Below are 27144 nucleotides of genomic sequence, written 5' to 3'. Positions count from 1 at the left end.
CAGTCTGCAAGACATACACTCAGTCCATGCAGCATTTCCTGCTATGCCATGCAATCATCAGCCTCAGTGGTTTATTTATCTCATGTACTGAAATTCCTAAAGTTTGCTCCTAAGGGTACATGGTGTCTTGGTCTTGGTCTCCATCATGTAGATGGACATGAGTCTTGGTGCCTCACTTTCTCTTCCTAGCCTGCACTGTCACTTTTGCAGGAGGACTGCTATATGTTTCAGAAGTCTTGTTTCCAACACTTCAACATTAATTCTTAAAACAACAACAAAAAAAGGCTTTTGCAATGTCAAAATGTTACACAGAATACACAGAAATGGGAGAAGTAACTTGCTGTTCTAAAGCATGGGTTCTTGAGGGACTCTGAGGCCTTATTTTTATTTCTTTATTGCTAAAACCCCAGTTTGCTTGTCTAGCTATATTTATGATCAAACAAGCATAATGTGAAAACTGTATGACAGCTCTGGACGGCATCCCAGCTTGCGGGTTCAAATTTCTCCATCTCTGCTTGGTGATCAACTGATTTTAGGACCAATCAGTTGACAAAATCAACTGATTTGATCCCTTCAAAGGGAAAAAGCAAACTACCTTAAAGGTGAATTTGATTAACATTTACATTTATTACATTTAGAGTTTCTCTGCATCAGGATTTCTACAAGTCAGGAATTTTCTAAGGCTATTTCCTTGAACATGGTTAACATATTTCTACTACTGTGTTTTACTCACCTGTGCCTTGTGTCTCTATTCCTAGTAAGACAGTCAGGTTTCGGTTTAAAAAAAAAAAAAAAAAAAAGGAAAGACAAGAAATATTAATTCTCCAGAAAAGCTCTAATTTTTGTCTGACTGTGTACAGCAATAACAAAACATTGTTTATCCTGGCATTCAGTATCACTTCTTCATCTCAAAATATGTTTCCCTTCTGCTACCCACCACCTGCACATTTTCAAGTTTATTCTGAACAACCAGCTCATGATGACATCACCTGCAATGCTAGACAGTTGCATCTGTGGCTGCTAAGTAATTAAAATTTAGTGTTATCAGTATCCAAAACCTTTCCTGCCTTTCTCTACATCCCTGACATGGGATCCAAATCAGGAGTCAATAATACAGTCAAGCAGCACTGTCTGAAACACACTGGTCTGCAATGCCAGGCTTGCTCAGTTGCTTAAACCCAGCCACATTCTGTTATTTGTGAAGAATGACTTAACTGTATTAATTTCAGCCATGGAAGGTATATCGGAAATACAGATCAGACACAGTGCACACCTGCTACTGAGTGGGGGGTGGAAGCAAGTCTTAAAGAAAAAGAAAAAAGAAGAAAAAAAGCTTCCAGAAATTTCTAAACTTTTGGGGTGAGGAAATAATTGTGTGAGAATCCCCATGAGAAGAACAACATCTCTATTAACTGCACGTTGTGGAAATTCATTATGCAAACCCCATTCTAAAGGCCCCTTATGATGCCATTTTTAAACTTATGATTTTAAAGAATGCATAAGTTTTCTGATGACTGAGTTTCACTGTCAATGAGACGTGTGCTTAGAGACAACCAAATGCGGCTGCATCTGTAAATCAAACAGAACAAAGTCTCGCTGTAGTTTTCATAGGCATATCACAACCAGGATAGGAACACAAGACAAAGCTTATCTCTTTTTACCTCAACTCTAATATGCCAATAGAGTTTCCAGAGGGAAAGATCCGTCTGACAAAATTGAAGTCTCCAATATACACACTCCCATCAGGCCCAGAAGTCAGAGCAACTGGGGCAAAGAGTTTGCTGTTGAGTGCAAGACCATTGCAATTGGAGCAGGAGACACTCCTCTGGTGTCCGTTGCCCATCACAGTGGAGATGACTGGTGGCTGCTGGGAAATGAACATGTTTTCACCATTTCCTTTGTGTACAATTCCTAGGCAGAAGGTGGGAGGGGATGTGAGAAAACAGGAGAAAGCAAACAAACAAAAAAGCAGATATATAGCACTTAAGCTGTTCTGCAGTTTGGTATTTTGCAGTCCTAGGGAAAAGCAGATCAGCAAAATAGCAACAGACATCAGATCTGCAAAAACTTCATCACGGGGCTCCATGAACGTCCTCTGAGTTTGCTCAGTCCCAGGCTTCGCCATCACCATTTTGTCGATTAGTGGTTAGCGGCTATTTTAAAAGCCAACATCATGAGGAGAACTCATGGTTGGTTAATGCTCTAACAAATTGACTGTTAATTGCAGCACTATCTGATTTCTCAGGGATTACTACTTTAATATTCATTTTTATTCATAAATTTTTATTAGGTAGCAGAGGAATTTCGGAGGCAGTTTGAATATTTAATTAAAGGAGATTAATGGGACGACCATGCATTTTTCACAAAGGAGCACTGAGTGGCAGTACAAAATCAATATTCACATTTAAATGCGAGTCCTTCATGGTATATAAAAATGGTGCGGCGTGCAGCAGAGCCAAGCTCGGGGTCACAGCACCGCGGCAACAACGCATTTCTTACCAACAGGAGTATGTTATATTCTGCCATAAAGTTCAGAACAACTTGTCAGAGGATCAGTTATTTCAGCATTGCTCTGCAGCATATGCTGTTGAATTTTCCTGATCACTATGTTGGCAGTACCAGAACCGCTACAAACAATTATTTTCTCAAGTAGATATTTGCAGCACTTCTTTCAAATAACATAAAGAGTGACATATTCAATGACATGTTACTGCAAAATTTTGGCTGTTTCTGAGTGAAAGATAGCTATTCTTAAAAATTTCCTATTTCCCTTAGAGAGCCCAGTACTTCATCAGGAACAAAGTGGCATAATTAAAGGAATAAACCCAAGGGAATGTACTTTCTGGAGGACTTTCACTGATACACTGGGAAATGAGAGACTGCAGTAAGGATGCATTAAACCTTTTCAGTGTTTTCCTGAAATGTGTGTGCCGCCTCTACCTGCTTTTCTTAAATTCTTTTATGGCCTTCAGGAAAGTCCAATTAAAATTTACTGAGAGCTGCCATAGCTGTTTTGAAAAGAATTCTATTAAAATATAATAAAATTCAGAACAGTAAAGGACAGAATTCATGTGTTTATTTGAATGCTCGCTGAAAGAAAAACAAAAAAGGTATCTCGGCAATATGCCAACAAAACTAATGGCAATACCCTCCCTTATGCTCTGGACAGAAATAGTGCTAAATGAAGATGCTGCCCTTTGTCTGAAATTAACAATGTAAAGGTAATCGTTCAACTGCCTCATACAAATTCCAGTAAATAATTAGGGCTCTAGGGAATGTTTTGCTGTCAATACATGTAAATGTGTGCTTAATTTCAGACTCTTGAGTTGCTGCTTTAATTTTAGCCAGTGCTGTGCTATGCCAGGGCAAGAATTACCGTAAAGCAGAGAGCCCCCTCAAAAGTAAATCAATATGCTTGCCCATCAGAAGAAAATTCTGATTCAAAGAATACTCTGAAAAATCGGTTAATAGCACATTTATTTCTATTCATGAGGTATCTGTGCCTCTACAATGACCCTCTAGAGGAACCACTATTTATAGTATGTGCTCTCTTCTGGATTATTAGAAATGGCCTGAAGATCTTCCAAACTGACCAATGCTTTCATGTTAAAACATCAGACTTAGATCACGCCATGAATTTTAAGTGATCAAATAATCTGCACCAGAGGAAAGAAAAGTGGGAGCATAAGAATTTATGCTGGCTGAGATGAGGATGTGATCCTCAGTGTGAGCTTTCTATTGATGCAAAAAATGCTCACATTTAAAAAGCTTGAGCTGGAGACAGCCACACACTGGAATACATATTTCTCATATCTACACTGCAGGAATCAGATATTTTCCTTTCTTTTTAAGATACCTACACTGGCACTAGAACACCATTTTTAATTGGTATGGTTTCTGCATGTCAGTACTTGTCCCTCCAAAGCTTAGGCTGCTCAATGAAGTGCAGTCCTGTATAATTGCATCTATTTGTTTCCACAACTACTCTATTCTACTTGATTTATTTTGTAACATTTCTGAAAGGAATAGATTTGTGGGTGGGAGGGGAGCGCAGCTACCTTGTCTCTAAGTATGAACAGCAGCAGATCTGCTTGGCATGGCTCAGTGGCTGAACTTAAACGTAAGCTCTTCAGGACCAGCTAACAAAATGGGTTTAGTCTGAAGACAAAATAGCAATTTCCAGTAAAGAATTTTTAGAGACATTTGTTATCTTTCAGTGTTATTTCTGTAGTTAATCCAGTGACAGTGTTTCAAAATGGGATAAATTTCATGCCATGCAGAAGTGTAGCTCTCCATATGCACAGAAGGATGCTTTAATTACAAACGGAATTCTCAGTATCTTCATACTTGAGAAGGCTCCTCACACTTTATTTCACTCACGGTAGTATGGAGATAGGTCTGAACTGCACAGTTCTGAGTCTGAATCTTGTCCTTATTATAAGTACAGTTCACATATCTGAAATGAAAGAGCTGTCTTCTAGTTTCAAGATCAGACTTGTACTAGTTATTTTTAATCTTCTGAGTAATGCAGTTGACTATTTAGTTTCGTTGCTTCAATAGGAGCCTACAAGCTGCTACTAGGTGTGTACCAGCTACGATATACAATTTTTTTTTCTATCCTAATTTCTTTTCTAGTTCCTACTTATACATACAAGCCACAGACAAAGCCTACTACAATGAAGAGGAATGCTCAATGACAAAGCTGTGGCTGGGCTTCATGCTCCTCATGACTTGTGCACAAAGGAGACCCACTGACTGCACACATGTGCTTACAACCTGCCAGATGTGTCTCAGTAGCAGCAGATGAAGATATCCAATGCTTCCCTCTGACCTCAGCCCTATTCATAGCCAGTGCTGCGGGACCATGTGAGGAAGAGGAGCAGCTACGGGAACCTGGGGAAGTGGGCATAGCCTGTATGATTTCAGAGGAGGTGCTGTGTGCCTCACAGGCTGCTGCTCTCTGGTGCTTCCTGTGTCACATAGCAAGGATGGGGCCAGCAAACAATTCATCACAGTATGTCCCATGGTCAGGAGTGCAATGGTTTAGCACTGCTCGCATTATAATTGTATATTTTACAAAATCTGAAAATGTTAGTGACTGCATGGGTGAATTACAGCAGGAAGCACGGCAGTCAGCAGATAGCCATATAAACTGGAGTTAGTGTCAGTAATTTAGTCTTGAAATTAAACTATGCAAGTGGTAAATTGGCTCAAAGGAGGAGACTATAGGGCACACAGTTGGGGGCTGAGCTGACTGAGGTCAGATTTCTCTTTGTGTTAAATGTCAATAGCTGGCATTTAAAAGAGACAATCTATACAAACCAATAACACAGGGTATGAAAGAACTGCTGTTTAAAATGTCAAACTATTTTAAATCAAAACAGAAATCCAGATAATTTACAAACTAAATCTGACCTTTTGTATTTGGAATATTTATACTCCAGTTGCACATTCAACAGCAGAACTTGTAAAAACCTGACAGCCATACATCTGTGCATGAATCTTCATTAAATAAGTTTGCAGATGGAAACAGATTTCAGTGGACAAACTCCCAGTTGGAGCAAACTGAGATAACTTGACTGAGCCCAGTACTATGTTGGTTTCTATGAGCTGAAATCTGACCCCAAGTCTCCCATGGAAAGCAAGATATCTGTTTATCTGCAAAATCATATTTTTTTCTGGTTGGCATAACTTCTATTAAATTATTGTTTTAATAGTTTAATTCCTGACTACAGATGTTGAGGAAAACAAAACAAAACAGAAAAGCAGGAATAAAACAAAAAGCAAAGATAAGATAGATTCAAATCTCCATGCTTGAAGAATCTGCATGTAGCATTAACAGTGTAACATCAAAAGTATTTACAGGATTTTTCTAGTGCTTAAAAGGTGCTGGGTTTCTTGTCCTGAAGAGTAACCTACTGTGCTTCTTTACAAGAGGGTAACCACAAAAGCCTCTGCATGCTGCCACCTCTCATTCAAAAGTTCTGTTCCCACACCTGCTCTGTCTCTCTCTATGTCCATGGCCACCAGAGATGTTGCTAATCAAGGCAGGATGAATTACAGATTTCACTGAGAATATAATATATAGAAATTGACCTAAAATGTAGCATTTCCTTACCAACAGCGTGAAAATGAACCTAATGGGCATGCCCTTTTTCCATGCAAATGACCAAAACGTTGTAGAGATCACCAGTTAGAGATTATTAGTGTTTAATACCTAGCAGCCAGAACATTTAAACTATCCTTTCAGATGGCATTTACAGTTCATTTCTCAAGAAAGGAGGGTGTGCATTCAAAGGAAGAAGATTAAGTAGTAGAAACAGTAATACTGAATATCTGAACAATTAATTCCTTTAGAATTTGTTTTCTTCTTCCACATGGCGAGTTAATATATGAAGGACTTACCACTTTGTGGATTTAATACATGGTGTTTGTTTATAGACCAGCCTCCCAGATTTGAAGCATCCATTTCAAAGCCTTGAAGCACAGCTGTCCTTTTCTCCCACAGGATCAAATCAGGACATGCATTTATGTCTCAATTACATTGCCCTTTGTGTTTGTCTTCAAAACTGGTAGTCTGCCACTTTTTTTTTTTTTTTTTTTTCCTCTGTGAACTACTATGTAATTTTTCTTTCCAGGTTTTGATATTCACCTGTCAAATAATGATAGTACAGATTTACCTCTGCTTGATTGCTATTGTTGAGTGGTATTTTTTTTTAAGTTTCAGAGATTAGTCTGCTACAACAGGTATGGTTAGTACTATTTCATAGCAGAGAAATGTCTGCATTATCACTTTTAGTTGTCTTAAGAACACCAGTCTTCTCAACTGGTATTTCTGTTAATTATCTGAGAAGTGGCCAAAAGAGAAAAAACAAAATCCACATTAAACATTTACCACTTGGTGTGGTAAACAATGACATATTTTAACCTTTCCAAAATAAAAATACCTTGAAATATATTTTAATATGAAATAAAAAATAGTTTAAGAAACACCATTTTCTGACATTTTCAGTCTTCTCACTTTTTCTACCTAGCAGCTCTAGGTTATAATACCATCAAAATTCCATTATTGGATTCAATCATAACATTTTCATTAGCTATAGCAAGGAGCATTTTTGTTTGTAAGATAAATGTTTTATGGGAAACAAAAAGTCATTCCTTACATTAATTTCACTTGCCAGAGCTGCTTCATTATTTTATCAGAAAGAATCTGTTTTTGCAGCTAACCTCTGGCTTGCAAAAATCACATCTTAAGTACTGACAATGTTTAAAAATGTACAGGTTTCAGCATTCTCTCATTTTTGAGTTACAGGGGCTCTTTTGACTAAATCCAGCACTTGTTCTAGGCAATTACCTTGTTTGTGTGCCCAGCTGTGTACATGGAGCTTCTTCCAGAATGGCCACTGACCCCCTGTGCTGGCATGAGCCTTCAAGGTTCAGTAGCCAAACATGCTATTTTCTAAGTGTTAATGCAAGGAGAAGATAAAGGGTAGATTTTTCCTATGAAGCACCCTCACACTTGTCACCTTCATGTTAGTATCTTCACCCCATTTATGCACTTAACACATTCAATCCTGGGTCAGATGTGTATGCTTGAGAAAAGTCCTATAATTCAGTCACTCATCCTTGCTAAATGAACCATTACAGACCCACAGGACAGAGTTTCAACTGCTGTGAGGTACCACACTGATATTTAGGTCAAGGGAGGCATGACAATCTATACCATCCAAGAATCTGTGCCAATGGATCCACAGTGGCACACTTACCAGCGCTGTAGCTAACACTGTAAAGTGTTCCTGCTATTCCCTGCCTACAATCTGATGTTTCTGAGCTGTCAAGCACACTCTAGAGACTATCATTCCCTTTCTTAAGAGCTTCCCTGCTCACAGGTAGTGTGTAGTTTTTTGTCCCTTTCCATCAGCAATACTAAGACATGCACTCACTTGGTGCGTCTACGTAAGTGTTTCTACACATACTCATTTATGAAAGAAGTCTATTCTGCATGCAAGGAATTTTTTGGATAGTTTATAGAAAGAAATACCAGAAACTTTTTAATAGAAAATTTGTTTATAGAAAGAAATACCATAGAAAGAAATACCAGAAAGAAATAAAAAGAAATACCAGATTACTCTCAATGTAGGATGTCCCAAGCCATCTAAATGAAGGCACTTAAAATTTCCTATCAACTGTTTTGCATGCAAAATAAACAAGGTGAAGTGTAAAAATTACAAAAGCAATCAAGTGACTGTGCTTGAAAAGTAAGTATTTGTGTCTGGCAGCTTTTGAAAAATGTTGTGATTTTTGTAAATGAAATGACAATCTCAATTTTAACCTCATTGTGGAGTGTTACTTTCTGACCAACTTCATTTATAACTCTTTTATGAGGTGACTGAGATTTCACTGCATGAAGGAGAAGAATTGCAGTAGCTATATTTTTGGACACTAATGGCCAGCAAGAGCAGTTGCAGCCTTAACACAGATTTCAAAAGATTTACTGAAAGCACCTGAACCAAAAATCTATTATTTTCACACAATTATTAAGAAGAATCAAGAATAATTTGTTAGCACCAGCATATAACAGTTTCAGGGTTGCTGCTACTGCTCCAAAATAAAGGTAAAAAACTCATAAGACATGATTAAGCATGACAGCAACCTCTACTTCAACCTCTCCTGAAGTATTTGTACTTATCAGCATCTTACTTTGAACAATGAATACAACTCAAAAAAAGTAACAAGTAGAACAATAAATTGAAGAGACCTAGGACAATTCTGCTGGAGACTTTATATTTGCATCCAGGAGTGTACATTGTAGCACACCCTGTCCCTGTTGTAGGGGACCAAACCTGGTGTAAGACTGATCAAACTGGAGGCTATTGAAATCTTCCCTTTTTCTATACTGAATTACAGCAGCATGCAAACTATACCACAGAGAACTGGTGTTAACTTTCACATTGTATTTTTTTACTTAGAATAACAACAACAAATCCTATTTTATTGGCTCTGCAGCTACTTGGAAAAAAGCAAGTGGTCTCTTGTTAAAGACTTCTGGAATAGATAAATACCAACTAACATTTCCACAACAAATTTAAATGAAACTATTTTTGTGGTGAAATAGACTCAAAGCCATCTTTCCTGTAAAAGATTCCATGATAATTTCTGTCAATAACCCCAAAGAAGAATAAAGATGTTTATGGTAGTTATAAAACCAAAGGCAGATGGTTACATTCCTCAGTTCCAGGACTTCAACCTGCTGCAATTTAATTTAATTAAAATAAAATCTGAACAGAATGCATTATTAAATATTGGTAATACACTGGCAGAGAAAATCATTTTGACAAAATTTATAATAACAGATGCAGATAAAGGCCCCTGAGTACTACAGTGCATTAGATTAAACTTTATTACGATCTAACAAAGCATGCTAACAGTTCTCTTAAAGTATAAAGATTTTTGATCCTATTTTGCAAGGAGCAAAAGAAAAAAACATTACCCCCCAATTAAACAATTAAAAAGATGCTATCCTGCACCATTTTGCAAGTCTTATTCATATTTAATCATAAGACTCATCTATTTCTAATTTGAGAATGTGTAACTACAGAACCATTATATAAGATGTTACGTATTTGATTTAACATCCAGGCGTGTACTGGACTTGACCATTATAAGGTTCTTAAATGATGTAGAGGGAATTGGAATACTGAACATTTCCATCTCCAGCAGGTTAGTGTTAACATGCATTAACAGAGCCTTGATATAGGGCACATGAAAATACTCCAGAGAAAGCCCCATCAGCACTTGGCACCCTTCTGCTCCTGCCTGATTACCAGTGGGAATGCCAAAGGGCATGCTGGAATTTTGCTTTACTTCTGGACTGGTAGAAGTATATATGCGAAAGCAACAATCCAACAAACCTTCCCTCACTGCAAAACACTAGTAGGAATTTGTATGGACTAAGACTAGATTTGAACTCTAGCCGTGGAGTTTCATGAGATGAGCAACAAAGGATGCTCTTGCTCCCTGCCACATGCCAATCCAAAGGTTCACAGAGCTCTCCTGTGTTAGTGCCAGCACCTGACTGTTCCCTTAGTAAAGCAGTTTACCCTTCTGCAGGTTTGTGCCAGATGTAGTAGATCAGAGGCAGATGGGATAATTCAGCAGCTCAGGATGCCTTGCACTAGGGATGGAGCTTTGATTGCTTCAGGCCAATTGTAATGTGTGAGCTTCAGCTGAAATGAGAAGACCTGTGCTTCAGCACTAACATTCATAACAGATCAGGAAACTAATGAAGCTGAAAATTTGTCACTTATTTTCTGGTAGCTTCAGTTTTCAGCTGAATTTGTTCCTGATCTGGCTCATTTCATGATCAAATGTATGTGAGTGGTGGCCCAGGGGAGAAGGAAGGACCAAATGAATGTTCCTTCTGGCAGCAGCCTGGACTTCTATCAGTTTAAACAGGCTGTGGGATCGCTGTCCTATAACAAGCTCCTTGTTTTCTGATATATTCCTACATGCATCTTATGATATAAAGTCATATTCGATATTTTTGTTTCTAACATAATCCTTTATGACACCAACGGCTATGTCTGCACCATTCTCCAAGCAGAAATGAAAGCGCTACCGTCCTCCTTTCTCTCATCTCCTATCCACACAGCTGCTTTGTAGCCTGTGTGGGAGTACGTGATAACAGTCAGGTATGAAATGTGCTGGGAGCTGCTGGGGATAGCACAGCCTGGATGGCACCTCCTGGCCTTGCACGGGCCAACATACAGGCACAGAGTCTTCATGGACAACATGACAGGTCCTAAACAAAGCTTCTGGCTGTTGCCCAGATTAGCACTTTGCTCTCTAGAATGAGGCACGCTCCTTGTGAGGATGAATGGCTTCATGTATCCTTCGCTATTCTTGTTTTGCAGCCCGTTCCTGACAATGCCTCTTGCTACTATCCCTTGACTTAAAAAGCACACCAGAACTACTAAAGAAGAGAACACGACTCATTCATAGCTCTAAGCTTTGCTGATAAAATAATCTTGACAGAAAGCGTCTATAGGATTAATCCACTAAGAAACAGAACCCCAGAATCAATTAAAAGAAACAGCAAGTCAAATAAAATGATGAAAATCATAATAAAAAATGGTTAGATAAACAAATAGCACTTTCACAGACACCGTTTCTGTAGCAGTTTTCAAAATAGTCACTTGGTAAAGAAAACCTATGTAATGTGATCATTCTCTTATAAATACCTTCAAACAACAAATCAAGAAGTTTTAACTGTTAGGACGTGAAATGCAGAAAAAAGGATGCCTGAAAGTTAGAATTTTGTAAACCCTAAGTGGAAATGACATTTTAAATGTCACAGCCAAAAAATGACAGAAACAATGACACACCAAAGGTCATATTCAAAGTAACATTCAAAAACAAAGACAGCTGAATATAATGCCGTTAGTACACAGCCATTCTCAGAGGGAAAAGGGGATATTCAAATTGATTAAATTAGAAAGATGTCATCAGAGGAGCAAGGAAATAAATATTCCTAGGAAACTACAAGTCATTTTAGCTAAAGAGGCATTTGATTAAAAAAAAGTAAATGTGGCAACAAAAGGTATAAGCGGTACTTTCTAGGCTTCAACCGTGTTAGTGCTTTTGCTTATAATAAAGTGGTTCTACATACCCATAGCTTCTGCCAGACCAGAAACCTTTTGTCCATATATATCTGTCTTATTCCAGGCAAACGTGTAGACCAAATTGGCTGCAGCGGGAAACCATTTCTGAAGCAGGCGTCCCTCAACAGCAATGATCAGATGTACTTTTGTCATTCCAGAAGGGATGGTTGAGTGCGTCAGAATAACGCGTAGCAAAGTTTTATATCCTGGCGTTCGACTGCTGAGATAACTCAGCTTCACAAAACTCGAAGGAATTGGGATTTCCTCCTGGACCACCTTGGGAAAAAAAAAAAAAAGATGTAAAACATCATTATATCCACAGCCAAGAAAAACGAACAATCATCTATTTATCTGCAATAACAACAGAAGGCTACTTTACATTTTACATTACACAGTCATGATGTGAACACAGTACAACTTACAATACCGATTTCTTCTGTGATGATCTGAACAAGGCAATATAGGATAAAAGAATTATGGAAGGCCTTGGGGTGGAAAGGACACCAAGGAGCATCAAGTTCCAATCCCTCTGCCACAGACAGAGCCACCAACCTCCAGATCTTGTACTAGACCAGGTTGCCCAGGGCTTCAAGCAATTTGGTGTTGAGCACCTCCATGGATGGAACATCTACAGCCTCTGGGCAACACTGAAAAATTACTGGATGGTGGTCCATCTATTTTGATAAAGAACTTCTTCCTATAATTCTTTATGTTTACCTACTAAGGAGCAAATACCATCTCTCTGGCAGTAAACACTACAGCTCATAATGCTCTGGATGAGTGTTATAGCTTTACCTAGGCTTTATTATTTGGGGTACTTGATGAGTACACAGCAGTGAAGATAAAACAGGGCATCTATCATCTCACTTACAGGTGAGTGAGTCCCCATGGTGTGCATCAGAGTTCACATCCCATAGCACTGCTGTCAGTGCCACTGTCTGAATCACTCGGATCAGAGCTGGTGCGGCTCTGCCCATGTGGAGTGGTATCACTTCCCAGCTGCTGTGAAGATAAGCCCTCAGCAATGAGAGGGATTGCAAAGACAGTGAGCTTGCGTGGGAAAAGGAGAAGCTTGGCCTTGACCTTCTGAATGGCATGGGACTCAGAGCTACAACATGGGATTTATCTCTCGTGATCTACTGAGAGAAAAGAGCTCTTGTAGGAACGGCTGCAATGAGGAACAGGCAAGAGAGGGGAACAGCTCAGCACAGTCACTCAAAAGCCATTGAAAACCTTAAAAAGTTAAGTGATTTGAGTGAATTTCAGTAACAACAAGCCAGTCTGTCACAGCGTAAAATTAGCTGAGCTCGGAAAAATGCAAACTGTTTTGTTTGTATTCCTGTTTTTCTATCTTTCTTGTTTAACAATAAATTCCTTCACTTTCACAACATTCTTATTTACGTACTGCAACAGTATCACTGTCACAGGATTGCTGCAGTACAGCTGGAGGCCTGCCAGCATTTGTCCTTTCAACATATGAAATGCAGTGTTGCCAGGGAAATCCTGCTCCCTTTGTTGTTCCTGATTTGCAGTGTTCCCCTTCTTTCCTGCTGACATCCCAGCTGCCCCCTCTGTCATACATCTGACATCTTCTTATTTTTAACTGATAAGCAGGAGGAAATATTCATGCATTAATACATGCTAATGTATCTCTTTCTCCCATTACTCTGGGTTATTTTTTGCTCTTTTCCCAGTACTGTACAATACAAGTTGACACTCTAATGACCCTCCAACGCCAAAAAATAGACAGGGGCCAAGTTGTCTCTAAGTAGAATGCATCTTTATGTACTTCATTGTTTTAATAAAAAACAACCAGAAAGACCTCATGTGGAGTAATGCAACCCATTTCTTCCTTACTGGTGCCCATCAGTTATTAATCAATGTTTATTACTTTCACTTAATGTTTTGTGACTATGGTCATCAGCTGGCTGAACCAAGATCTGTCTTTGATTGTACTGACTGAACTCTGATTGCACAAACGTACACAAAACAGTGGGGTTTAGTTTAACAAGACCTAAAACCGGTGTTGTTTTATCTTGTTGGGCATTTTACATACATCACCTTTATTAAGAGCAGTTAAAGGCAAGATTAATTACAAAGTGGTTCTAAACACATAAATGAGACTCAGGAATAAAGGATATTCAAATAAAAACAATCCAAAAGATCATATTAAAAGTACACTATATATTGAAAAGAATAATACAAAAAGGAAAAAAAAAAAAAAAAAGCAGATAACATATCACTGGAGATGCCATTGTAAAGAAAATGTGAACAGGTGAAAAATCTCTTGGAGTCTTTAAAGAACTCTGCGGAATGTCACACATTCAATAATAAATCACAATAAGACTTCCCATCTCCTCCTTCTATTTCGAAGGAAGGAATAAAGTATTTTAAAATATTAACAAAATGTGAAGAAAGAGAAAAGCATCTTCCATAACAGTACTAAAGAGATCTATGCTAACCTCACTGTGATGAGTAACATCACAGTGGTTACTTGATACCAATGTTTTCACAGCAGAAGAAATTAAAGCAGAATATATACAGTGAATATTTACCATATTCCATGTCTACAAATTGGTTTTAAAGTCTGAAACTGCAACTTTTGAATTCAGTTGTAACGACTGATTTGCATGAAATCCTTTTTTCCCCCCTTTTTAAACTTGTGTAAATCTGGGGTCTATGTGCTCTTGTGTTAATGCACACTGATCAGAAATTGGTAAGCCTTCCATAGAAATGTTTGATAAAACTGTAATATGAAACTACACTCTTATGAGTAATTGGGTGAGTGAGTTTAACAGGCACGGACTTGTTTGGCTTCCAGTGTCATAATTTATTGCTATTTGCATAACAACCAAAGGGAGATGTTTCCATGTCACGATCACCAAATAACTGTGTAGGGTACAATAATGAAGGTGAGGAATGGTAATTTTGAACATTGTCTAGAACTTGTTCAGCAGCTAAGCACATTAAAAAAAAATGTTGAAGTATTTTCATTACCTGTAGCTCTGGAATAACAGTTCCTCTGTCTGGACAGGAGCCTCCAAATGCCGTCAGGGGTGAAGGGAGTACAATAGGATTTGGGCTGATAAAACTACTGACATCACAAGATGGTATATCTGACTCTACTCTTTGCATTACAACTTTGTCTACAATGACAAATCTATTCCAGGGCAACCAGAGTGTCCTTTTTTCAGATATGAAAGGAGATCTGTCAAAAACCAGAGTAACGGAGATGCCTCCCACAGCCACAAGGTCAAAACTGGAAAAGACAAAACAAAATTCATTGCTCTTGTTTTATCATCACATTATCAGAACTTCCAGTGCATCATGAACAGAAACTTTATATTGTTCATTATGGTCCTTAATTTACCATGTGAAAACATTCCAGTATATCTTCCTGATGTTAACCACAGTATCCACGAAGAAAGCTTCACCTCTTTACAGTTTCTTTCTGCATGCACCAACAGCGAGGTACAATATTTCACTGCTCTTCTGTCTCTCTCTCCTCTACTTATCAACCAGAACTGATAATAACAAATCATCTGTTACAAGAATCTAGACCTAGTTGATTTGGATTATAGAAAAAGAAATCTCTAGCTCAGGAAAGGGACACTTACAGTCTGTGTGAACATTGTCTACAGAATAAGAAGCACGACAGCCTGGTAGGCCTTTACTTTCTTAACACACCCCTTTTCCATTTTCTAAAAGTTGCAGGAGAGTACGGCGAATAAGAAACCATCCTATGCAGGATATGGTTTGGGGAAAATTGTGGATTATTTGCACTGAGCAATGAATCAGCTCTTGTAAATAGGGCAGGTGAACTTCTGGAAGCTACAGTGACGCACCTTTGGCATATATCTGGGCTTCAAAGCAGTGGGACATAGAAGGCAAGATATACACAGTCATAATTTTCTGAGTTTCTGACATCCACAGTCAAGCAACAGAAGACAATATGTAAATAGATACTTCTCTGTCTATATTACTGAATGCATCTATTACCGAGACTTTTGATGGTAACAAACTGTGATAAGAAGTCAGGCTTAATTATGCATATCTCATCACATTTCTCAAATGACACCGATTACATGCACAGCAAAATACAGGTAGCATATTTCCATGCAACAATTTTATCCAGACTAGCGTAAATAGGAAATGGTAATTACTAACTTTCAATAGTGTGATTTGAAAGTCAAGAAAGTAAAGTAAAATAAATATGCATGCTCCTTATGATTATAAAGTGACAAAGGCAAACAAAGAAAACAAAAAAGTGACTAATTGTACTCTTTCCTTTCTGGAAGTGAGCTTCTGACTTCTTGTCTTTCATAACACAGCCAAGAAAGATGAAGCTGATAGAAACTTAGTACAACTGAATTTCAAGAGTACATCGTGATCCTACTACAGATGGGTGGCCAACTCTGCAGTGCAGTGTAGAATATATTGGAACTCATCTGTCTTTGAGAACTAAACCAGTTCTAAGCCCAATTAGGTTGGGGAAGGGAGGGAACTGTGCACAACAGGATGCAGAGCTACAATGTGACCCTTCTGTCACTGTGAAGATTTTGTCCCCAGTTTTACTTGTATGGCTTAGGTGATCAGCTAAAGGAGTTAACTTCATTGACATGTCAATAAACTACTTGCAAGATTTACACCTAAGGACAGAAAAAAGAGGGAAGACAGAGAATTCTCTGGAAAGCCTGACTACTGAACATTTTCAAATGTCAAGGATGTGCTGGTGCAGCAGTACTGTCAGATTTTGACTCCACGCGTTTGAATGCCACTAATCTTGTTTCTGTTCAGTTTTTTCTCTTTTTCCCTTTCTTCTTTCGTTCTTTACCACAGGTAGCTCTAACAGGTATGCTACCAAAGCAGAGTCAGATGGCATTCTGAGTCCACACTTTGACCAGTCAGCTCTATGAGAATATTGCACATGAACAGGCAGAGGTGGATAGATGATAACTAGAAAAACAACAATCTAGGCTGTATGTAAAATTCTCACCTTCCATCTTGTCGACTGATGGTATATCCATACTCATTGTGGTGTAAAAAGCTGACGTTCACACCAACCAAAGGTGTTCCATCTATTGCTACTACTTGGCCACGAATGACACATGCACGTCTGTAAGAAAAAGCGTAGAGGCAACGACGTCAGACTCACTGAGAAGGGTATTGACTTAAACTGAGTTACACTTCTGCCCCAAGCAGGGGGAATTGCTGTAATGTCATCATGACTTGATTTTAAATGAAAATTCAAGCAAGCCCAAAAGATTGATTTAAAAAAAACATTATTATGAAGACACACAGGCTGCCCTATGAATCGTTAGTGTATCAAGAATACATTTCCCTTTCTGTCTATATTTCAGAACACCATTTGTTCTGCCATTGAATATCTATGCAAATGTTTCACTGATAGCATGATTTAGTTTGCTGCAGCTCTGGAGGTGATGATTTGAAACCTCTGCTGCTACGAATAGGGCATTGCTGCCTGTTAGAAAAAAAAGGTTGAACTAATGCAGTGAGGCAGCAGTGAGACACATGATCATAGTTCAACTTCAGAAGGTTACACTGGTAAATCTAAAGAGCACCTAAACAGGTTATACCCTATGAAATTTCCTCTAGTACGTGTTGGACTTGCAGCCACTTTGTAGCCTAAAAATCTTCCCATTCCACTAAAGAGGTTGGAATATGGCAGCACGACAGAATGTACCAAAATCAACAGGTAGGAAGGTAAAATCATAAGTGGGTCCAAATATAGGCTGACAAAATCATACAAAATGAAAGCTGAAAGGAAATACAAGACTTAATCTTGTCTGTTCCTTTGCCTCAGGTAAGATTAACTATGCCTACATCACTCCAGACAGATGCTTGTCTATATCCTCACCAGATAACTCACTCCAATCCTTCCGTATGAGTGCTTTACAATTTTTTCCTACTGCTCAAGCTAAATTCTTACTGTTGTCTTTTAAATCTGATACTTTCACCTTAGAACGCTCCCTTATCTTTGGCCTTTTTTATATTTGAAGACTGAAAAATAAAGGAGAAAAACACAATCAAGGATGAGGAATAATATATGAAATATTCTCATTGTACAAATTTAGACCTAGTGAGATTTTCTAAGGGTTTATACATCTATATTCCACTGAAATATCTTCCAGCATTTTGCCCCATGCCTTCAGCTATTCTACATTAGCACACCTCTGCTGGCTGCAAGGATCCAGATTTAGGATCTAATGATACAACTGCACATATTTCCTGGAAATATGGTTTCATATAATGAACTGAATGGTGTAGACAGAAATATTTTGATAACATTAAGACATGTAGGGTCAAAAACATTAGGATGTCTATAAAGAACAGCCAGTATTAACTGTTTATGATCATCAATGAGCATAAATTTAGACGTAATGTTTCCCTTTCAAGTTGAAAGTTTACAGTAGACCTCAATAGGCACACACCAACTTTGTGGTATGAATATGTAACCTAAAGGAAAAGCATGGGGCCTTAAATGGAAATTATTTAAGAGTCTATTTATAAACTTAAGAAATATCCCTTGAGAAACTAATTGATCAGGATCCAGTGAAATCATAAATTTCTGAAAATCAGGACTTGTTTCCTAAGATCCAAAGCCACGCGACAGAACAATAATTTACCGCTATGATATCATCAAATTGAGTTGACTCTGACCTGAGAAAACACAACTGGCAAAAAACTACCTCTTTATGAGTATTGCCATTCACCATAGCTGTTAATAAGAATTCCGTGCTCCTAAAAAGGTACTAATTATAAGCAAAGTTGATGAGAGGAATGGGAAATGCTGCACTAATGTCAGTACACACTTTTCTGCTCCCTACATTAACTAATGTTGTTAGGTTCAGGTTGTGGCCTGAGCTGTGACCAAAATCTGCTGCTCCACTGAAGCCAACCAAACTCCTGTGTGTTTCAACAGACTCACAAGACTCACAGACTCACTGAAGAAGAAAAACCAGGTTCAATTACTCTCTGATGTATTAGAATAGTAACAAATGGTTCCAATTGTTTTCTTGTATTTCTGACATCAACAGACTTATCTCTCACTTTCCAATTCTTTTATTAGTGCGGTCCATTTTTAAAAAGCATGTGGGTCTAAGAGAGACTTGTAGGAGTCATCATTATTCAGTATGCTATTCTAGTACTCTTGTTTGTTCGTTCACTGATTCTCATTCCACAGATCTATCTTCTGACTCCACTATTTCCTCATATTTTATCAAGCACACAGATTTCTGTGATAACAACTCATCAAAGTCTTCATTATTTCATACACAGCCCTTTTCCTCTATTCATTCACTTCTCATTATTCATAAATAATATTAAGAGACTTATCTTTCAACTTCCTGCTCCTTTTTTTATTCATTGTATTTTACAAGCCACACACATTTACACTATGTGATAAAGACTCCTAAAACTCATTATTCTACGTTTATCTGTACTGAACTGTCTTTCCACTCTTTTAGATTTCATATGTTATAAACCGTCCTTTGTGTCGCCACATTTGTTCTCATTATTTACTGTCTTTTTACTACCCACTCAAGTTGAAGAGTCTTCACTCTTTGGCCTCTTCTTGAATTACCAGAACCTACTAAATCTTCAGCTAGGCATTTGATCAGAATTACTTCTAATTTTTGCATTTACTGCAGGCATTAAGACTTTTTTTCAGTTACTTTATGGCCAGCATGAATCTGCAGGGCTCTGGGAATTAACAAAACATCCCCACAGTGCAGCCGCTTGCCCTGCTTCCCCAGTGCCCTGACAGTTCACAGAGTGGATGACCACGCTCTGAAGGGAGCACACTGGCTTGCAGAAGATCTTGCTTAATTCCTTTCCTTAACAGAGCATTTAGAGCTCTCTTCCCACAGTGGTGTCACATTTGACTCCCCTGCTATTTCACTCTTTCTTTACCTCACTATTCACTTTATTTCTTGGACCTTGCAACTGCTCACTGCTATTCTTAATTTTAATGGAGAAACCTCTAAACATCATTATGCCTCCACAATGTGCTGCATTTTCCTCTTGGATTTTCAGCCTCTAAGGCTTATTCTACACATTTGTGACTGACCTGCTTTCATTTCTCATGTGGGATAACAACTGATACCACCTGTCCTACAGCCATTTAACTTGCAAAGATTGCATGACCTTGGAGTAAGGCCACTCAGGTTTTAACTTTATAGCGAGTGCAAAAATGAGTTTTCCAATTAGGAGCATTTTGGAAGGAACAAGTCCCTGATAAGCTGCCTTAGTGTTTTCAAATGTATTAAAAATGTTTTTTGTCCCCCGATGTGCTGTTCTAAAGCTGCAGCTCCAGGGGGAGCAGTTGAAAGAAAGCAGAGATTCCTGTGGGTTGTAGGTGGCCTAAAAAAGTAGAATTTCTCTGTAAATGCTTCATGGGTCATTCTGTGCATAAGTGAGGAGCTCAGCTCTGTGACTCTCTGATACCTGCTATGCAGTTTGTTTGACATCTCTAATTTAAAATATAAATAGCAGTTTAAAATTCCAGATGCATTCTTTCACTGCTTGTAAAGCACTTCATTATTCTACCACCATTCTGTCTTGCTCTGCTACTTCTTATTTGTTATTTTTTCTGCTTCTGTTTAGTGCATTGAGTTTCCAATATTCTCTGAGCACCTCAGGCTGAGACATTAAGCTCAGATGTGGAACTCTGTCAAACAACGTGTGAATTCGCAAGTGTCACATTACCAGAAGATGTCATTTACTGTATTACATTTCTGATTAAAACCTTCAATCAGAGAAATTAAGCTAAAGGCGGGTAAGGTACATTCATTTCTTCCTGCTGACAGTGTTGCTGTAAGCAGCCTTTGAAGGGTAATTAATTCAGTACCATGCACTGGACCCCTTTTGTAGGCAATTTGCAGTGAGTCAAATAGCTTGCCAGCAGCATGCATTAAAAACTCTCAGCAAAGAAACAAGCTGAAAATCTTCCTGAGAAAGGAAGTTGATAAAACATTTTAATCCTCTACACCAAGCTACATGCAGTGGCTCAAAATCATTCCTGATGCAAGCTACCACATTTTCATTTATTCAGAATTTGTCTCATCTGCCTTTAAGCATGTCACTGTTTAGGTTAGCAGCATGTCAAAAACCCTGCACAAATAACATAACAAGAAAATATATTTTTTGAAAACGATGAGTTTTTTTAATATTAATTTTGGTCTAAGCATTGAACAAACACTATGCTGTAGAAGCCTAGTTCTTAAAAAATAAGATCTAATATAAAGTCCATGATGCAAAAGGATAGATGTCCCAGCAACTGTCAGAACTACTCATTTTAGTATGTCAAGCAATGAAAATGTCAGGAATATGGCAGAGACCAAACACTTCCAGGCTTAAGGACAGAGATAATCTTCTCTGTTTTCTGATAGCTTTCCCAAAGCAATTCAACATGAAATTGGCATTATCTACAGTGAGATTCATGTAAACATCACCCATATTGGAGTTGAAGTGACATACAATACAGTAAAATACTTCACAATGTCATTTTCATCAGAAGACTGAGAACATCAGTTTTCAGGTAGAAGAAACAGGTATTTCTTCTTTAATTCTCCTAATGATCTTGGAGACTTGCAAAAAGGAATAACAAAAAACAGATAGGGCTTTGCAAAATTCTATATCTGAGCACCAGTGTGAACGGATACCAGCACTCTGAAATGAATCCTTACAGCACTTCTTGATGAACTACTAATGTTACAAAACACAGCATTAAAAACAGCTAGGAGTTAATATCATCTGCACAGACAGAACCTCTTTAGCAGTATCTAAAAAGAGATTAAAAATCTCAAGTATTCTTTGGCTTCCCCCAGATAGGCACGATCACAGATTTTTGATGTATTTACGGTAGTAACAGTAACCTGCCTATGTGGTTATTTTTGTTTGTTTGTTTGTTTGTTCATTTTTTCAACAATCTTAACTCCCAGGAGATGAACAGACACAGATGACAGCCAGACTGACCATGTCAGGGAAAAATTATGAAAAGATACAGTGCTGCTAAGTTACTGCTTCCTTCTGAGATTCTGCTTATTCACCATCCTTAAGGAAAATTCTGTTTTTAATAATGTTTGACTTATGGATGAGCAATTTTACAACAGCCTGGATGACTTGAGGATCAAGTCAAGTGTAGACCAATAAACTCCTTAGGGTGTCCCGTCCATTGCGGATCACTGTTGACAAAACCCCAGAGACATGGTGCAGGGCAAGTCTCGAGGCACTTCCCTAACTCTAAATGCAGAAGCAGCCTCATCAGAATCCCAAAGATCTCCAGTCTCTTTACCATGTGAGGGAATGATATTTGGGGTGTGCACAGTGCACTGGACCAACTACAAATCACATTCTTTTGTATTACAGAGCCTGACGTATGAAACCATGGCAAGGATGGGCTGCTGCTCACACACAGACCTTCAATGCTCTTCATTCTCCTAAAGCATACCAGACATGAGGGTAAAGAAATGAAATACTCAGGAAAAGCTTTTAAATCCAAGTTAAATCCCATCAATGATAGCTTTAAAAGATCAGTTCCTTATATCTACAAAAGCATGGTGATGGGATTATGTGCAATCTGGCTGCTAACATTTGCAGTGCCACAGAACACCGTTCAGGTGACTTGAGCGCTCACCTCCTCTGAGAAAACACCTCGTGGTGAGACATTTTGATGAGGAAAATCTTTCACTTGTGTTTTAAACTGCAGTCTGCTGCATGGCATGTACAGCCAGCCAAGGATCTTGTACCAGGTGTAATGGCACAGTTCCATCAGTGCTGTACTCTTCATGCAGTTCATTTTCATGCCCCATTGTTCTACATATTTATAACATCCTGTTTTGTTATTAATACTGATTAAATGTCTAGGTATTACAGATCAATAAAGACTGTTTACATATTTACTTTATTAATAATTTATACACTACAAAGTGTATTGAATTTGTGTGCAGCTATGGAATGAAGTAGAGGTTGTAACCTAAGTGCTATTTACTGTGCCCTGAAAATAAAATAAAAAAATCTTACACTCTTATTACTGGAACATGGTTTATCTAATGTATAGGCCTAGTTGACAGGGTAATAGTTAGGTGATGTGGATGATTTGTAGATCTCTTTGTCAGCATGTAAGTTATAGCTTCCCAGGTGAACTACAGCATAAAAACTTATATGTCCCTATATTTCAAATGCTCAAGAAAATGTGTGTTACCAGGTTTCTGAGCACGTAAGTGCCCCCCTTCTATTGCACACTTTTCCTATTAAAGGGCAAGTCAATCTCCAAAACACTCAACGATCACACACTACTGTTTACATGACAGCTTAAGAATAATCTGCAACACAAAATAGTTAACTTCATACTCCTTACGCATATGTAATTAAAAAGAAAGTTTGTCAATCAGATAGTTATAGATAAATAACACCTTTAATTTACTACTCTGAATACTAAACAAATTCTATCGAGTAGCATATATGAATGCAACACATGCACATCTCCATGCCATTAAGTGCATTTACAGCACCAACAGTTGAACTTCTCCTCACTTATTTTTCAAATACTTGACAGTTCACTTTCCACAGCACATAACACATAACAGTAGAGTTACTGTGATGCTTTTATAGTAGCAATGAGAATATAATAAGAAAGACTCACAGCTGTTGGGGCTTCAGTTTGCTATCTTTTAAAATATGTTTTGATTGTCAGTGAAGACTTCTCCATGATCTACATTTTTCCTCGTTAAGTAATTCCTTGCTGTTCTCAATATTCAGAGGCCTTACATATAGAATAAAACTCACCTGCTTTCAAAGGAGATATCTCCTGGGATCACGTGAGTGCTTTCCTTCCCAATAAGAAATCTGATTCGATCATAAAAGAGCCTTGGAGGATGCTGAGAGAAAGGCGGTTGGCTGTGTTGGATAAGGTCAAGGGGATCAGGCGAACCCTGGCAGAGAGGACTCGCATAACAATTGTTTTGCTGACAGCAGTCAGGGTCTACGCAGTCTGTCAAGCCATCTGAAACAGAGAGAATAGAAAGTTCAGAAAACTGAGTGATTCTGAGAACAAAGCACAGCATTTACTACTGGAAAGCACAGGAGGTATTTAATCAATTGGAAGGCATGCTGGTTATGATATGCTCAAATTCAATAAAGCATTTATGTACATGCTCAATTCTGGGTAGGTGTTTCTCTCTAATTATTAACACTGTATCACCTCATAAAATCCCCACACAACAATGACAAAATAGAAGTTACAAACCCAGGGACTAGGGAAGAGTGGGATTGCAGAACAAACGGAAGAAAATCACTACACAATACTGCCACATGGGGCAGCTGATCTCTCTGATAGACTTTCACTGTCCCTACTGTATTTTCACACTTGTGAAGGATATACATTCACTATGTAAGGCTGCAATAACAACAGAGTCTGAAATGTCATATAAGTCCCATGAGCATCCCTACTGTAGTAGTAAAACAGATTCTTGTAGCAGTTTTCTAACTTCCATTTTAAGCCCTACAGTAGTTTTATATGTTCTTCAGGATTTTTGTTTTCATCTACTGGTTGCAATACTAAGATGAACCCAAAAGGGCAGAACCATGACTACAGTCCTTTTGCAGTTGGTGGTAAAAAACTCACACCTTCATACAGGCTTTATCCCAGTGACCTGAGAGGTGTAGACTTCTCCATGGATGTATGCCCAAGTAAAGCAAATATGGTAAGTGAAAACAAATCTGTTTCTCCTCCCTTCTCTCCTCAAGCATGAAAAACTGTAGCAACAATTGACTTTTCAAAAATCTACATTTCTCCACGGAGAAACTTGCAGCTATATTTGAGGTTGACAGACATTTACTTAAATGTCCAAATCTTACGATTAAAAAGAAGGTGAAGCACTGAAGTAAACCTAAACACCTAAATAAAACTTAAAATTGGGCCATCAGCATTTAATTGTTTCCATCAGTAGCCCAGACATCCAAATTACCTAAATTACACACTTGACCAGAAACTCAGATTTAATAAGGTACAGCAAAATGTCCAGCTATCCTCTTAAACCTCCATTTCACAACTTAACAGTTGCTAACTTCCTTGGATTGACAAACATACTAATGCATATAAAGGAACAGCAAGGCTTCATATCGTTTAACCTTCAAAGCAGACATCTCCTCTTTGTATTTTTAACAAGGTCAGTCTGTATAAATATGGAGTCATCATATCACTGCATGGATTTCCCTTGTGTTAAAATTGGAATGCTACAACATCAACATACTGTCAGATATTTTCACTTCAAACTTTGACTTCTCCCGCTCTATTTGTGCCGACACTTTTGTGCATATAAAACCCTACATCCTCAAGGCAAACTGTATTATCAAAGAAGCTGCTGTAGTTTTATCATTGACTTTAATGGGTGCAAGACCAGCTCTCAGACAACTCTGCTCTTTTCTCAATAGAGCTCACTGCTCTCTGTGAGTATTCAGTAAATAACAGCATAAAATATTCACTTTGGAAGGAACGCAAAAGCTCTTCAACTGAACAAACAAATGTAATGAAATGGGCTTTCCTGCAACCTGAAAATCTTTGCCTGACCTTGAGCAAGGTAATCATTTGTCTAAGCAAAAAATATTAACAAATCTCTCCTACTGCAGCTGGGAAATCAGATAGTGCAGGCTAGTTCTTGTGATGATGAGACAAGGGCAATTGTAGATAGCTAACAACAATAATCTGAGCCCCTCAGGTCTAGCAAAGCTGGTAAAGCTACAGGTCAGCTCTTCCATTTTCCCCCAGTCCAGGAACACAACAGGCAAACGCTAGTAGCGAGAGGAGAGCTTCACAGGGCCATGTTGAGTTTATTGACTTTGAGAGTAGCAGTCACTTTATATTCAAGAAAACCTAAAAAGCTATTGAAATCTGCTAGGAAGTCTGTTAGCTGAAATAATATGCGATCTCCAGACTAAAAAAAGCCACACATGTGATGGAAAAAGAAGTAAATATATGAGCCAAAGTTGGGGGGTTCAATATGCTCTTATGAAGGGAAAAAAAAAAAAGTATTGTAGGGGTTGAAAAGTAAACTTGGAATTGTAAGGAAAACAAGAATCTACTCTTACTGATTCCTTTATTTTTTTTTGTCCAAAGTATGAGTCATTCTATACTCAAAATCAGTGAGCTGAACAAAAAAAACATCAAGTTTACTACCACGCCCTCCATGACTGTAAACAATAAAAAATTCTACTAGATTTGAAAAGGTAATGAAGAAAGTAAAATCCTTTGCTTTTACTCTATACTTCTGAAGAACCCTGCGTGGGTTCTGATGTGGCAGACTGCAGCCACTCAGGTCAGGTCTCTACTGGTAGAGTGGTTCCAGCAGTGACAGCTCTTCTTCTAGGAGCTCATGTATTCCCTGCAAGGCATGAACTGCTGTGTACCTGGGAAATGTGAAAAACATTGGTCTGGCAGAACAAGTACCAATCATTAAGACATGCTTACCCCAGAATAACTATCTGTGGGGAAGCTATTTTGGAGTAATTTATTCTGCTGTAGCTCCTCTGATTAATTTTTTCCTTGTCAACAAGCTGCTCAATGTAGGAACTGAGCTGACCCGATTCTCTCACTTATGTAAGAGGGAAAAGTGAAAATTCTCAGAACTATTAGAATCTGAAGATTTGCTTAGAAAATAAATAGCTATAAAGACAATTAAATTCTTCACAATTGCTTTTTCCAATAGAATCATTCTTTTAGCATGGGTCAACAGCTTACGTCTGGGAACATGTGCTCGGCATTCATGCTGTATACTTAAAGCAGGCAAAGGGAAAACCACTTCCAGTTTTCCAACCAGACTCAGCTTTCATTTGTTCTTTGCAAAGTGACTATCTTATGGTCACATCTAGATTCTGCTAATAGAGTTATTTTGACTTGAATTACTTCACCTGGTTTAATTTCCTTCTCTGGTGTTTCAGGGCTATGAAAGTGTGGGATTCCCACTAGGAAGGGCGTGAAGTCCCAGAAGCTTATCTGAACAACCCAGAGTGGCATTTGTCCTAACAGCACAACAAATGGGATATAGAGTTTGTATTTAGGAATTTCTAACTATAATACTTTTAAATAAAGCAACCTTTAGCTTTTTTTCTCCAAACAATCACACCGAATTTAGAAAATTAAATCTGCTTCCATAAAGCTGAAAGCATTCTCACACTTTGTTGAAGTAAAAGAAGAAAACATCTACTTGGGGCCAATTTGGAACCCTTATCCAAAGTAAATTGTTTCTTCCACTTAAGGCTCATTAGTCTTCTGTTTTAATCTAAAGCAAGCAAGCAAGCAAGCAAACAAACAATAATCTAAAGCAAACAAACAAACAAAAAGGAAAAACGAACTCCAAAATCAAACTTTTTTTTTTTTTTAAATAAATCCACATGAAATGCTCTGTGATTTCTGAGCAGAACTATTTGAAGAAAAATTATTGCGGACACTTTGTTCCAGCGTTCT

At 38.1% G+C, this 27144-nt stretch overlaps 1 protein-coding gene across 1 annotated transcript in view; it reads right to left on the bottom strand.

Moving 5' to 3' along the window:
• Positions 1 to 27144, bottom strand: part of TENM1 (teneurin transmembrane protein 1) — a 292567-nt gene that overhangs the window by 53332 nt on the left and 212091 nt on the right. The window contains 7 exon segments of the mRNA XM_015860820.2: positions 734 to 754; positions 1662 to 1911; positions 6406 to 6549; positions 11669 to 11936; positions 14658 to 14919; positions 16657 to 16776; positions 23469 to 23685. Of these exon segments, the coding sequence (XP_015716306.1) occupies positions 734 to 754; positions 1662 to 1911; positions 6406 to 6549; positions 11669 to 11936; positions 14658 to 14919; positions 16657 to 16776; positions 23469 to 23685 (1282 nt within the window).

The sequence above is a fragment of the Coturnix japonica genome, chromosome 4 (assembly GCF_001577835.2).
Source record: "Coturnix japonica isolate 7356 chromosome 4, Coturnix japonica 2.1, whole genome shotgun sequence".
Classification (NCBI taxonomy): Eukaryota; Metazoa; Chordata; class Aves; order Galliformes; family Phasianidae; genus Coturnix; species Coturnix japonica.
This window is presented reverse-complemented; position numbering and strand designations above follow the sequence as displayed.